This window comes from Hibiscus syriacus, unplaced genomic scaffold (genome assembly GCF_006381635.1).
Source record: "Hibiscus syriacus cultivar Baekdansim isolate YM2019G1 unplaced genomic scaffold, ASM638163v2 tig00110220_pilon, whole genome shotgun sequence".
NCBI lineage: Eukaryota > Viridiplantae > Streptophyta > Magnoliopsida > Malvales > Malvaceae > Hibiscus > Hibiscus syriacus.
The window spans coordinates 300,159-314,954 of record NW_024062634.1 but is presented as its reverse complement, the minus strand read 5'-3'; the positions used below and the strand labels follow the sequence as shown (position 1 = coordinate 314,954).

General features: G+C 35.5%; 2 protein-coding genes, 1 long non-coding RNA gene, 1 other non-coding gene and 1 pseudogene across 4 annotated transcripts; 4 read left to right on the top strand and 1 right to left on the bottom strand.

Moving 5' to 3' along the window:
• The first annotated feature begins 6,013 nt into the window (after window positions 1–6,013).
• On the top strand, window positions 6,014–6,808 carry LOC120114068 (glucan endo-1,3-beta-glucosidase-like). The gene is made up of 4 exons (XM_039135090.1): window positions 6,014–6,083; window positions 6,160–6,188; window positions 6,290–6,524; window positions 6,783–6,808. Exons 1-4 carry the CDS (start codon window positions 6,026–6,028, stop codon window positions 6,806–6,808), a joined length of 348 nt encoding a protein of 115 aa, XP_038991021.1. The 5' UTR covers window positions 6,014–6,025.
• Window positions 6,809–7,775: 967 nt separating this feature from the next.
• Window positions 7,776–8,429, top strand: LOC120114133. Its single transcript, XR_005515362.1, has 2 exons — window positions 7,776–7,980; window positions 8,247–8,429. It is a non-coding gene; the product is annotated as an uncharacterized LOC120114133 (long non-coding RNA).
• On the top strand, window positions 8,240–8,387 carry LOC120114190. Its single transcript, XR_005515369.1, has one exon. It is a non-coding gene; the product is annotated as a small nucleolar RNA snoR135 (small nucleolar RNA).
• A 2,570-nt stretch (window positions 8,430–10,999) lies between the features above and the next one.
• On the top strand, window positions 11,000–11,820 carry LOC120114067 (annotated as a pseudogene).
• An 856-nt stretch (window positions 11,821–12,676) lies between these two features.
• Window positions 12,677–14,759, bottom strand: LOC120114132 (60S ribosomal protein L18a-like protein). Its single transcript, XM_039135132.1, has 4 exons — window positions 14,418–14,759; window positions 13,566–13,638; window positions 13,032–13,146; window positions 12,677–12,805 (listed from the first exon to the last, which is right to left on the bottom strand). Exons 1-4 carry the CDS (start codon window positions 14,632–14,634, stop codon window positions 12,752–12,754), a joined length of 459 nt encoding a protein of 152 aa, XP_038991063.1. The 5' UTR covers window positions 14,635–14,759; the 3' UTR covers window positions 12,677–12,751.
• Between the last annotated feature and the right edge of the window lie 37 nt (window positions 14,760–14,796).

The following is a 14,796-nucleotide window of genomic DNA, read 5'->3' as shown; positions in this document are numbered from 1 at the left end:
AGTGTTCCGATATATTAATATATTCGTGTTTGGAATTTGAAAAAAAAATACGCGTTAATACGAATGGCGCTATGTAAATCGCATTGCGATAGTCAGATTCGCATTGCGATTTACGTATTCGCATTGCGATTTACGTAATCGCATTGTGATTTATGTATTCGCATTACGATTTACGTAATCGCATTGCGATTTACGTATTCGCATTGCGATTTACGTATTCGCATTGCGATTTACGTAATCGCATTGCGATTTACGTATTCGCATTGCGATTTACGTATTCGTATTACGATTTACGTATTCGTATTGCGAATTAGGAAAATCGCAACGCGAATTAGGAAAATCGCAACGCGAATTTGGGAAATCGCAATGCGATAGTCAGAATCGCGTTGCGAATCTGGAAACTGATTTGCGATACCGGAGATCGCGTTGCGAATTATCGATCGCATTGCGATTTAGTTGGTCATTTTGGCAAATCCTAAAAAAGTTGGTTAAAATCGTATATTATAAGGTATTTTTGATCACTGAGGTTATTTTCTCAAGAAATAATACTATCATAAAGTAACACAAACATTTTGAAAATACAATATTGAGTTGAAAGATCTCTCAAAAATCTTTGGTTTTAGCATCTAAGTAGAGTTTACTCGTATTGGTGTAAAAAATACATTAAAAAATCAACGTTAGAGGTTTAGGATCTAAGTAGCTTACTTGATTTTGTTTCATTATTTTAAGAAATAAAAATTATATTTAAGAAAAAAATTATAAACAGTGAATAACAAATCTAATTGTATACTATTAGAATAATGGTTAATTAATGTGTTCAGTATCTAAATTATCAGTTTTATTATGATTTAATACCTAAACTTTCAATTTTTTCAAAACCATACCTAAAATTTAGTTTTTATTTCATTTTAGTAACCATATTAAAAACTTAATGTTAAATTTTGAAAAAAATATTAAATTTTAGGTACTAAAACGGATCAAAAGTTATAGTTTAGGTATTGAACGCGTAAAGTTTTTAATGACAATGTACATAAAACGAAACAAAAACAAAACGTTATGTATGAGTTTGAAAAAATTAAAAGTTTAGGTATTAAAACGGACTGAATATGATAGTTTAAATACTAAATACATAGTTTGCCCTATAATCATTCAAACAATAATTAAAAGAACCCCTAACGGCACTTCACTCAACGTGCCGACTAGCCGTTAGCTTGACATTTTCCAATCTCTCACACCCTTAAAACCCCTCAGCTTTCCCCTGCTTTTTAACTCGATGAAAACCGTCATCATCTCGATTCCAGTTCACAATCGTCATTTCATATCCTCAAGTACAACCTGAAAGAATGTAATTCCGTGTCTTTTTCATTACCACAGGGGTTCAATATATACACAGTCATTAGTAGATACAATCCTAATCATTAGGCTATAATTTAGGAATTAGGCTATAACTTAGGCAACTAAATATACAATAGTAAATACAAAATATTTGGAGAATATTTTGTAATCTATCACTCTCCTGCAGTCGAAACGGGAGGATCTCGAACGTTAAGACTGGTCCGGAAATCGTCAAACAATATAAGGGGCAACCCCTTAGTGAAAATATCCGCAATCTGGTACCTAGACGGCACATGACGAACACGAACCTCACCCCGTGTAACTTTTTCTCGAACAAAATGAATATCCATTTCAATGTGCTTCGTACGTTGGTGTTGAATGGGATTACCAGAAAGATAGATAGCACTCACATTGTCGCAGTAAACCATTGTTGCTTTACGGATGGGACAGTTGAGTTCGAGAAGAAGATTACGAAGCCAACAAGACTCCGAGACAACGTTGGCAACTCCCCTGTATTCTGCCTCGGCACTTGATCGAGAAAGCGTAGGTTGTCGTTTGGACGACCATGAGATCAAATTGTCACCCAAAAAAACACAATACCCGGAGGTAGATCGTCGAGTATCGGGACAGCCTCCCCAATCCGCATCCGTATAAGAGACAAGATCGGTAATGGAGGAAGGAGAAATATGTAAACCAAGATGAAGAGTACCTTGGATATACCGGATGATACGCTTGAGAGCGTTCATAAGTTCATCCCGAGGGTCATGCATATGGAGACAAATCTGCTGAACTGCATAGGAAATATCCGGCCGCGTAAAAGTGAGATATTGCAGGGCACCCGCAAGGCTGCGGTACTGAGTTGGATCAGCATATCGTGCACCGCTGTTGGCACTCACCTTCGGCTTGGTATCAATTGGAGTCTGACTGGGCTTACAAGAATACATGCCTGCTCGATCAATGATGTCCTCAGCGTATTTTTGTTGTGATAAAAACAACCCACCCTTGTGTCGAGTCACACTGATACCGAGAAAATAGTTCAAGAAACCCAAATCCTTCATAGCAAACTCAGAGTTGAGATGAGCCATTATAGACTTGCGAAGATGCTCAGAAGACGCCGTCAGAATAATGTCATCAACGTAAAGCAGTAGGTATGCCATATCCGACCCGTGTTTGTAAATAAATAAGGAAGTATCTGATTTACTGTTAGAGAAACCAATAGAAGAAACAAAATTAGCAAACCTTTTGTACCACGCCCGAGGGGCTTGTTTGAGCCCATAGAGAGATTTACGCAGTAAACAGACATAATCAGGATGCACTTGATCTCGAAATCCCATAGGTTGGTGCATATAAACCGTTTCCTTGAGGTCACCATGCAAAAAAGCATTGCTTACATCTAACTGATGAATCAACCATTGTTTCGACAGGGCAAGACTAAGCATAGTACGAATTGTTGCTGGCTTCACTACCGGACTGAAAGTCTCTCCACAATCAATACCAACACGCTGAGTTTTACCATCACCTACAAGACGGGCCTTATGCCTCTCAAACGAACCATCAGACTTTATTTTATGAGTAAAAATCCACATAGAACGAATGAAATTAACTCCAGGAGGACGGGGTACCAAATCCCACGTCTTATTTTTAATAAGAGCATCATATTCGTCAGTCATAGCCAACTTCCAATTCGGGTCACGAAGTGCAACCACAGGGTTACGTGGGAGAGGAGATCTCGTAACCGTGATAGTATGGGCCTCGGATGGGTCAAATATAGTTTTTGGCTTAAAGATACCATGCTGGCTGCGGGTGACAGGGCGTTCGAATGGAACAGGGGGCGGTCTGGGCCGAATTGGTGAAGGGTTTGGAGGAGACATGACTGGTTGGGTCGTAGGAGAAGAAAGTGGAGTCTGTTGTGGTTGGTTTTGATGAAGAAGATACGGTGACACGCCATCATTCAAAAAATCATAATCACTTGTACTAGGTTGATGGACTTTGGTAAAAGGGAAGATAATTTCATCAAATTGTACATGCCGGCAGATTATGATTTTATTGTTGGATAAATCAAAACATTTATACCCTCGATGATTATCGGGATAACCCAAGAAAACACAGGGAGTGGATCGAGCTTGTAATTTGTGAATAGTCGTGGATGGAATAAGAGGATAACACAAGCACCCAAAAACCCGAATGTGAGAATAAGAGGGAACCCGGTGGTATAAAATTTGTAGAGGAGACGCATCGGCTAGTAGTGTTCTGGGAAGAATATTCAAAAGATGGGTTGTCATATGAAGCACATGATGCCAAAAAGAGTGTGGCAAAGAGGCATGAATAAGTAGTGTGCGCATGATATTATTAATGGATCTTATTTTTCGTTCGGCCTTCCCGTTTTGTGAGGAGGTATAAGGGTAGATGAAACGAAAAGAAATGCCATGGGACTCACAGAATTGCCGAAAAGAGACATTATCAAACTCTCCCCCATAATCACATTGTATGGTTTTGATATCTCGTTCAAACTGGGTACGAATATGAGCTTGGAATTTAGTAAAAATGGAGAATACTTGTGATTTATTAGCGATGGAAAAAGTCCACAAGAATTTCGAATAATCATCCAAAAAAGCACATAATAACGATGTCCCGAAGAACTCAAAATCGGAGAAGTCCAAATATCACTATGAATAATATCAAAAGGCATGAAAGTTTGAGAAGATGAAAGAACAAAAGGCAACCGAATATGTTTTCCCAGTACACAAGATAGTAGACTTAGATGGACTATTACAAGCAATCAGTTTATTTTGCTGAAGAATGGATAAAATGGAGTCGCCCGGGTGACCTAAACGGTCATGCCAAAGCGTTGAAGCAAGCAAAACAGTAGGAGAGGAGGCTGGATGCGGTCTGGTGGGAGTGATTGGGTAGAGAGAGCTGGTACTATCACATCTCATTAGACGTCTCCCCGTCTGTAAATCATGCACGGAAAACCCACAAGGATCAAACACCACTGACACATTATTATCAGTTGTAAATTTCCGAACAGACACTAAATTTTTAATAAGATTCGGAGTATGCAGGACATGTTTGAGATACAAAGGTGGGTTCGGGGAAGGTAATACGGTATGACCGTAACCACGAATTGGAATTGACTGACCACTACCAACAGTAACACTATTATCTTTGCTCATATTAACATAAGACGAGAGATTACCTTGTGTTGATGTCATATGAGACGTCGCCCCAGTATCCATATACCAGTTTGGATCCGATTGAGAGAGAGACATGGTGTGCATGGCGGACTCAATATCCGTAGGAGCCCACTCGGATGCTGTAGTATAGGCTTGCTGCTGCTGAGGTCGTGCTCCTAGAATACCAGGTTGTCGTGGTCCAACTTGCCTACCCCAAGGTTGAGTCGGATATGGACAAGGAGGCATGACCCAAGGTGGTTGCATCCATGTCTTCCAAGGAGGCATAGCCCATGTTGGTTGCATCGGACCCTGCTGACCACCGCCCAAGTTCGGACCACCTCCACGGTTGCCACCACGTCCAACACCCGGCGTCTGAACTCCAATACTAGTAGGTTTGCGGTTTTTTTTGTTGTTGCGGTGCTTGTTCTGTTTCCCACGTGCACGACCTGGAGGAGGATGATTAGAAATCTCATCAGTGTCATGATTAGTCACCATCATCGCATCATCAGTCGTCGCCTCCTTCATGCTGGTTTCTTCTAAGGCCAACATCGATCGAACTTCATAAAAAGGTGGTAGTACCTTTTTGTGGCGAATAACCGAAGCAACTCCCTTGTAAGCCGGTGTAAGACCACCCACCATGCGAAGAACAAGACGATTGTTCGAAACCGGAGCACCCACATTCTTGAGTTGGTCGGAAAGTGTTTTGAGGTGCTGGCAATATGCAGAAATCGAGGAGAAATCCTTCAAGTAGGTGTTGTTGAACTCGTGTTCCAAGGAAACAGCACGAGAGTTCTCATTATCCTGAAACAAATCGCGAAGACGATTCCATAGAGTCATGGCAGAAACATCGGCTTCAATAACGGTATTCAAAAGATCTGTCGAAATTGTGGAATAAATCCACTGAACCACAGTAGCATCCAACGTATCCCACAACTCTTGTTCTTCCTGACTAAAGATGGTCGGCTCTGTGGCCTCCCCGTCCTTAGATTTCGGTGGGATAATATGATGAAGAACCTTGTGAGATCGACAATGGACCTTGAATAACTCTGCCCAATTTGTATATTGGACGTTCTCCATCTCAAGAGCGATGGGAACATGTGTCTTGATGTTAGAAACAGCAAGAGCAGGGTGAAAGGATGAGGAAGATGATGTGGGAGCCATATCAGACAGAAGGACAGAAGACAGAGAAGAAGAGGAAGAGAAAAAAATAGGGTTGCAGAAGCTAGGATAGATCAACCGTAGCTGATACCATGAAAGAATGTAATTCTGTGTCTTTTTCATTACCACAGGGGTTCAATATATACACAGTCATTAGTAGATACAATCCTAATCATTAGGCTATAATTTAGGAATTAAACTATAACTTAGGCAACTAAATATACAATAGTAAATACAAAATATTTGAAGAATATTTTGTAATTAGGAATTAGGCTATAACTTAGGCAACTAAATATACAATAGTAAATACAAAATATTTGGAGAATATTTTGTAATCTATCACAGCCTTTCAAGTACCAATGGCTAAAGTATCTGATCTTCTCTCTCACCTTTTCCTGCTCTTTCGCTTCATTCCAGGTACTTATCTTCGTATTAATTGCTTCTGTTGTTGCTAGTTCAGTATGCTCACCCGGTTTCTAATTTTCATGTGTAGGCGGAACTTTGATGATGGTAAATGGGGAGGTAAATTACACAGGAACCAAGTTTTTAGACTTTGTGAACTCAGAAACTGATGAGGTGAAAATATTTTGTTACTGATTGTTGAAATGGGTTAAAAAATGCAGAAAAATTGGTGTGTGGCTAAGCCATCATCGGACCAGGCAACTCTGCTGGCAAACATTAATTTCGCATGTTCTCAGATCGATTGCCGTGTGATGCAAAAGGGTTGTCCTTGTTTCAGCCCTGATAATCTGATGAACCACGCTTCCATTGCCATGAACCTTTACTACCAGGCCAAGGGAAGAACCGAGTGCGAGTGTGGTTTTAGAGGCTCTGGTCTTATTGTCACCACCAACCCAAGTAAGTCGCATACTTGAAACCCAATGCATTTTTTGTAAATGGTCTGAGTAGAAAGGTGATGATCTTAGACGGTTCATCCTTTCTGAATTTGATGAAAAATCATAATTAACTTCAAATCACCAACTACGATTCTCCATCTAAATCGGCTAAGATGGTTGCCTCAATTTTAAATGATGGTTCTAGAGAGAAATGTTGCCATTGCTTTTCCTCTTTTCCTTTGATGTGCTAAAATCTATGTTGTGTTGGTGTTTTGTGCAGGTTATGCTGACTGCAAGTATGATTAGCTAAGCTTATGAGTGGACATGGTGTGGTTCCAGCAGTTCTACATATGTTTAAATTTACTTTAATGTTTAGATTCATATATTAAATACAAATTGATTTTAAATTTACTTGTAAAATTAATTTTTTTAATAGTATTAAAATGATTATAATGGAGTATCTATTTAAAAACTTTCTTAACCTATATATAACACGCACATATCATGTAAACACAATTGTTTGAGCTGAAAACCCTTGGTGGATTATGTTACATTAAAAGTTTAAGCACAGAGAATGAGTATTCTATATACTACAATTAATTCGATTTCTAACCTTAAGTATCTTTTTTTTGTTATGAAAAATATAATATGCGAAACACAATTCAAACAAGAATCACACTAATAATCAAGGATTCAAATAGCAACTTGATATCAGTATAGCGCCGGTTATATTGCAGTCGCGACGGCGCCCGATATTACTATCGTGGAAAATAGCGGTTTAAAGCATAACCATACTAATATCGGAGGTCATGATCGTAATTTAACGGGTAGCGGACAATCGCGACAGTAGCGGATTGTTATTATATTATTTTTCCGCTTTTTTAAATTAGTTTTTTTTAAATAACTCACTTAGAAAAATTTACAATTGCAATACCCACAATTATCACAATAACATCCATTATATATGCAACCGCGATAAACACAATACGACCAAAAATACAGACGCAACCGCAATTTAAATCTCCGCTAACATCACCAATTTCTAAACATAAACACTAAATTTCTAATATATGATCAAGAAATTCAATGTTATAAAGATGGAATTTAATATCTAAATTGATGTCTAGACTGATGAAAGGACGCGACTGATACAATATATATGTCTCGAGACTCAATTAGGATATTCTGAAGTTTATACATAAATTTAGAATTGCTGTCAGATTTTAGGGACGTCAAGTAGAATTCATCCTTTGGGGAAAAGTTGAAGGGGCAAAAAGGAGAAAGGAGCGAAATAATCAGCCTATAAATAACAAAGAAGGCAGATCTAGGGTTTTCAAATTGCCTTTTGAGAGAACAGAGCGAAGTTTACAATAAGCAGTGCCGCTCTTGTTCCGTTGCCGGCAGATACGAAACCCTAAAATAATTCCCTTCAGTTTTTGCAAGTGATTTTCTTCAACTCTTGCAAGTTTCGCAGAAAGGTAATTATACATTCCGTGGTTATTTGTTTTGTCTTTTTGAAGAATTGGCCGTTCCAAATGAGTTGTTGCTTATTGAAAAATAAACGCGATAACTCAATTTCACCCGGCCTAGATTAAATTTTTTATGGGGGCAGCCTCAGGAATTTTCATGTATTCTTTTCTGGGTTTCTCATGTTTAAATTCAGGGAAAATGCCCTAAATCTTTAAGTCCAAATTTTATCTTAAAATTGCAATCCACTGCTAACGATAAGATTTAATCGGAGCAGGGATAGTGTGTATCGACGATGTGCAAATTTTCCGGTGCACTATGTTCGAAAGATTTTCCTGCAAAATTGATTCGGGGAAGGTGGGCAGTTGTGTTTCATATCCATCGTTGATACTTTTCAACAATCATCTTCCCCATATTGTAAGCTATTATCTTATGATAATTTTATCGGCTAATTTATCCATTTTTGTACTACATTTTTAAACTATTTAAAACACCTCTTAAAGGATATTTTTCTATATATCAGTTTATTTTTAGCACGAAAGTCAACAAATGCAAACAAAAAAAAGGAATTAAAAAAATCATTTAAGTTAAAGGGAATTCACTAATAAATGGTGATTGGTTTATCTGAATATAAAACGAAAAGAGAAGTGAAAATTTGTAGGAGAATAAATAATATCTCATTAACACTATGATAAAATTAACTGTTATTTATAAATTAATTAAATAATTTAATCAAATAAATGAATTCAAAATGATTATTCTATTTTAATTTTCTTTTAAAAAACCTATCGTGAAAAAAAATTAAAAAAAGGTGCTAACACTAAGTTAAATAGATGTTATATTTTAGTACATAAATTTATCAATTAAATATATAATACTTATTTTGTAAAGGTATTATGTTTTAAGCTCATGTATTAAATTGATCTCTTTTACTATCTCATCTTTTATATTATGAATTAAATGAAGGTCATCCAAATATCGTCAAAAAATATTTTACAATTGATGTTTTGATTTGATCAATTAGATTACATAATTATTTAAATACTTTAGTAAAACCACTTATCATTAATATTTAATATATGATGTCGCAGTTGAAATATTTTACTATAATTACACAATTGGTTGTTATTTATATATTCTTTTAATTTGATCTTAATTTTAATAAATTAAAATAAATTTAACCATCAAATCAGGATATGTCATGTATCATCATTGATGACACTATTATATCATGTGTTATCGTTTGAGCGTGAATTAAATTTATATTAATTTATTTTTAATTTAATAGATTTATTTTCTTCCAATCAGAAGATCTCACCCTCTTAAAAGAAAATAAATTACCATCACCAATGGAGATGTGGATTCAAATCCTAGCCACTTGGCTAGAATAGTTAGAGCCAAATGATTCAATTGGTATACTTTGGTATACTTTGGATAACAAATAATATATATCTTATATCTTAGTAGGTAAATGTTTTACTCAAAACTAATAATATTTTATATATCTTAAATTTTAAGAATATCTTTTATTTTTATTTTAACTTATTAAATGTATTTTATTTTTGTCTTAACTTATTAAATATATTTTATTTTTATTTTAAAGTAAAAATATATATTTTATCATTATCATCACTTAAAAACATATTTTGTAAATTTCCCGTAATTAAATATTTAAATAAAATAGAAAAAAAAAATTTTATTTTTATCTTCACTTGAAAATATATTTATTCTTCCCTTATATTAAAATAAAAAATAAATTTTATATTTTATATTATAAGATAATAATGAAATATATTTTATATTAAAAATAAAAATAAAATATATTTAATAAGATAAAAAATAAAATATATTTTTAAAATTTAAGATATATAAAATATTGTTAATTTTGAGTAAAACATTTACTAAGATATAAAATATATATCATTGATGTCCAAAATATACCAATCGGATGCCTTTACTCAATAGTTTGACTCTCGATATTCCAACCAAATAACCATGGCTTAATTCACATTATCGTTGCTGTTAGTTATTTATTTTCTTTCAAGAGGATGACACTAATATTTAACGTTTCACATCTTGATTTAACGTTAAACTTATTGTAATTAATTAAAATTAGGATCAATTTGAAATAATATTTAAATAACATAGACCAATTATATCATTATACCAAAATATTTTTAACTGTCACGTTATCTCATCCGTTAAATGTTAACTGCATGTGACTTGATTTAAGCATTTAAATAGTTTGGTGGTATGATCAATCAAATTAAAATATCGGTGGTCAAAATAATTTTTGACCATAGTTAAGTTGTCACCCGTAAAATTTACCTTTAAATGAATTTTTATATTGAAAACAATAATTAAATGAATTGTTATTTAAATAATTATGAATCAAATACATTTTAATTTTTTAAATCTATTTTAATTACATTTTTTAAAAATAAAAAATTCAATTCATAATTCAAATAAGAAACATGCATAAATGTGAAGTACACAAATGATCATTCGATTATAAGATATTGTTTTTATTAAATCTCTCATTTAATAAAAACTAAAAAAATGATCATTCGACTATAAAATGATATTTTGTTAAGTTCATTGAAAATTAAAAGTTATAAAATAGTTGCCTAAATATTCATTATGTTCTAAATTTGTCCCTTTTTGTTAAAGATTTAATGGTTGTCTTAGTTGGATGTCAACATGACAATTGGAATACGATAATCGTTTGAAATTCTGTAATCAGATTTTTTCATATCGCAATCAACGTGTGAGATTAAAAGGGGTGTGAGATTAAAAGGGGTGTGAGAGAAACTATAACAACGAAAGTTGACTCTTATCTCAAAGCTCCGTGACCCCAAGAATGGCCACGTCACGACGATCCCTTCTTCTTCTGAGAACACTTATAGCCGGAAAAACCCAAACCCGAACTGTGACCAACATGCCCCAGCCGGGAGATGGTGCCCCGAGACCCGTGACTCTTATCCCAGGAGACGGGATCGGGCCGTTGGTGACGAACGCGGGGAGCAAGTGATGGAAGCAATGCACGACCCAGTGTACTTGGAGAAGTACGAAGTCCACGGCGACATGAAGCAGGTGCCGACCGAAGTCATTGATTCGATGGGTTGTTCTTAGAGTCTTGCTGTGAAGTTGCGCTGAAGTATCCGGGTATCAAGTATGATGAAATTTTCGTGGACAATTGTTGCATGCACCTTGTTTCCAGACCAGAGCAATTTGATGTCATGGTATGTAAATTTATATATACTTTATAGATCATTTTTCAGTATGAACTCCTTTGCTTGGTATAATATTTATGAAATTTTCTTTTATGTTGCATCCCAGTTATGTTATTTTTCCGGTGTTCAACCGTCGTGTTCGTGTTTAGGTTACTACCAATCTTTATGGAAATTTTGTTGTAAATACAGCAGCCGGAGGTACTGGTGTCAGGCCTGGAGGTATATATTATTGGACAATGTGTTCTGATTCCTACTAACATGCTGGTTTTTGGTTCTTTGATCGGAACCTAACTGTATAGTGTGATTATGCCGTCTTTCATTAAAAAAAATTCTCCAGCGTAGCCAATGTGGGAGCTGAATATGCCGTGTTCGAGCAAGGTGCTTCTGCGGGGAACGTGGGAAACGAAAAGATCGTTAGTCAAAAGACAGCGAATCCGGTGGCGCTGCTCCTATCTTCTGCCATGATGTTGAGGCATCTCCAGTTCCCTTCATTTGCCGATCGACTCGAAAATGCAGTGAAACGTGTAATCTTAGAGGGCCGGTACCGGACTGAAGACCTCGGCGGCGATAGCACTAATCAAGAAGTTAATTGATGCTGTCATTGCTAAGCTGGACTGATTTTCTTAAATTTTCTATGTCATTCTTAGATTTAAAAAATTATGTCTTTTTTTCCTCCAAACAATATTTCTTTTAAATTTTTTTTTGCAATTTATGGGGGATTACTACTTCACTGTTGCATTGGATGAATTAAGCATACGACATTTTCTTTGCAGTTTTAGTATATTGTTCTTCATTTATTTATTTTTATTTTAATCATTCGAATATTAAATCATAAATAAGCATCGAATCCGATGTATTGTTTTGTTGAATCTCCTGACTATCAAAGGTTATAAAATGATCATTCGACTATGGAATGTTGTTTTGCTAAGTTCTTCGACTATTAAAAGTCAGAAAATGATCACTTGACTATTCTTTATGTTCTCCTTCCCCTTCATCGTTAAAGATTTGGTTGTGTCTAAGTTGGACATTAGCATGATGCTGAGATACGATAGTTGTTTGAGATTCTGAGATCAGATTTTATCATATCACAGTCAACAGGTTAATGTTCAGCTTATAATACTATCAGTTTTTAACGAAAAAAATACTATTTTATAACACAATAAATAGTCAAATGATCATTTTATAATTTTTAATAGTCGAGAGATTCAACAAAGCAACACTCTATAATTAAAGGATCATTTTGAAACTCGATAAAACAATACCTTAAATCGGGAATCATTTGTGTACTTCACGCTTAAAAAAAATCCCCGACAGAACCATCTTTGGTAGTCTACCAAGGTCCACCAGGGTTCAGAGTTCAAGCAGATATTATAAGAATTGTACAAGATTAAGAATTTAAAAGTTAAATCTTATTATTATTGAACTTGAAACGAATTGTTTGTTGTAAATTATGAGAAAAGACAACTCACCGGAGAGAAAATTAAAGGGCATATACATTATTTTGAAAAACCATCCATCTTTCAATCAGGATAAGAACTCTGCTTTACCATCATCCAGCTTTCGCTATTAGACCAACAAGGAGTGCAATTGTCGCAAGAAAGGCCTGCAAAAACCAACCAACATGGTGTCTTATAGCATTTTTGGTTGGGTGCAACCTAAAGTGTTAACATTTTCTTAGGTCTGTGTCTCATAGGACACGAATAATTCAAGGAAAACGAAGAGTCAAAAACAAGATCATCTCCCTAACTTCGATAATCAAATCCAATGCAGGATGGCTTCCCTAAAACTGGAAACATAAAACAGAAGTACCGATAGATAAAGATACTCACGCCGATTGAGCAAGCGATATATCCGGGCTTCTCTCTGTAGTCTATCCTTGAAAAAGCTAAAATAATGAATCCGGCATACCAGGGAACGGCACCAAGGAAGAAACCAATGATAAACCTTCAAAGCAGGATGCTTCTCTTATTAAACAAGAAAGTTTTTTATTCATAAAAGACATAAACGGAAGCTACGAATACCGAAAACCATGACAAATATAACAACAAACATCATGCCAACTTGTAGAAGCAGCCTTTAGCCCTTTACTTAACAATTGTCATGGAAATGGGAGCTTGAAACAAGAAGAGATAAACATTTCACAGGTGCATTACATCATAAATTCCAGTCATTTCAAGTATGAATGCCATTGTGGTATAGTTTATCTTTGTATTGCAAACATCCAGCTCAACAATCTGATTATGATATTATTATCCTACTAACCACTAACTAACCTCACGGAATCCTAATGAAAATTTTCATTCCAATGTGGTATGAGACCTCCATCTAGGACCCTTAAAACAAAGAAAACCTCGTAAACTTACAAGAACCATCCGACACCAATGCCGCAGCAGGGTAGCTCATCTCTTACAGGTCTTCCATCGGCAACAGCATATCCTGACAGCATAGATATCATGGGAGTATCCACAGGTAGAATAAGAAATTTTCGACAACAAAGTGCAGGCTTTGTTGAATCAGAAGAACAATCATTTTAGATAATGTATAAGTGTACCAAACTTGAACTCACCAACTTGAATCACAAAATGGACAAATCTTACACTGGTTCTAGTTATGCATATCCATGAAGCAAATCATTCTAACTCTTCACAAGAATTTTAGCAACGAAAGCTTTTCGTTGCATAGGACAGTCGATAGAAGCAAGTTTTCAGTGATCAGAAATGAATTGTTGTTCTTGCATCTAAATATCATTTTGATCAAATGTATAGGAAATTTTCCTACCAGATTGTCAAAATACCATGATTAACCAGATTGTCAAAATACCATGATTAACCCCTGACATTTTATATATTTGGTTTATGGATTAATGGCTTACATGATACATAAATGCTTTTCTCGCTCTGGAATCTACATTCATTCTTCTTAAACAAAAACTTAGAATCTTCCTACCCCTATTCAGGTCACCCTTAAAACAAAAACTGCATTCATCAGAGAACCAAATCGAAATAATATTGCTAATGTATCTATGCATTTATTTCTCTTCTTCCTCTTCTATAGAAGTCCTAATATTTAAGCACATTTTCATCTAAAACTTGGATCGTTCATCTTAAAGAACATCAATATCCTTCCATCCAACAAAAATCCAAATCTCAACATTCTTCATTTAAATTACATAATCAAAAAGAACTTTTTTTTAAAGGAAAAAAATTGTAGAATACCCGGCACGGTCTGATAGCCTTGCTGGTAATATTGAGGAGTAGGGATAGAGGGAGGTGGAGAAGGCTGAGGCAACCCCATTGAGCCACGGTGCTGCTGCGGCTGTTGCGGCCGTGGAGGACGTGGCGGAGGGTAGTTAGCGACTCCTTGGAATGTTCCATATTGGTTTTGCTGCTGCTGATCTCCACTTGAGCCTCTGTTTCTCCCTTCATCATTCATTTCCAGTTCTACGATTATTTTTTTCTTTGGGAAATGGGATCTGGTTATGGTGAATGGCGATCGATCGATCAACCAGAGAGGGAAAAAAAATTGGTCTTTGAGCGTTAGGATCGGGTTTAGGAAGCTCCCTGGTACCTATCCTAATTCCTAGCAGGTTGACAT

What these genes read in the sequence shown, in the direction of transcription:
- LOC120114132 (XM_039135132.1), bottom strand. Translation starts at nt 14,634, where the DNA reads ATGAATGATGAAGGGAGAAACAGAGGCTCAAGTGGAGATCAGCAGCAG. An exon ending in ATTGGTGTCGGATGGTTCTT is followed by an intron (nt 13,147 to 13,565) that starts GTAAGTTTACGA and finishes CCTGCTTTGAAG; the next exon opens with GTTTATCATTGGTTTCTTCC. An exon ending in ATATCGCTTGCTCAATCGGC is followed by an intron (nt 12,806 to 13,031) that starts GTGAGTATCTTT and finishes TGGTTTTTGCAG; the next exon opens with GCCTTTCTTGCGACAATTGC.
- LOC120114068 (XM_039135090.1), top strand. Translation starts at nt 6,026, where the DNA reads ATGGCTAAAGTATCTGATCTTCTCTCTCACCTTTTCCTGCTCTTTCGC. An exon ending in TGATGATGGTAAATGGGGAG is followed by an intron (nt 6,189 to 6,289) that starts GTAAATTACACA and finishes TAAAAAATGCAG; the next exon opens with AAAAATTGGTGTGTGGCTAA. An exon ending in TATTGTCACCACCAACCCAA is followed by an intron (nt 6,525 to 6,782) that starts GTAAGTCGCATA and finishes TGTTTTGTGCAG; the next exon opens with GTTATGCTGACTGCAAGTAT.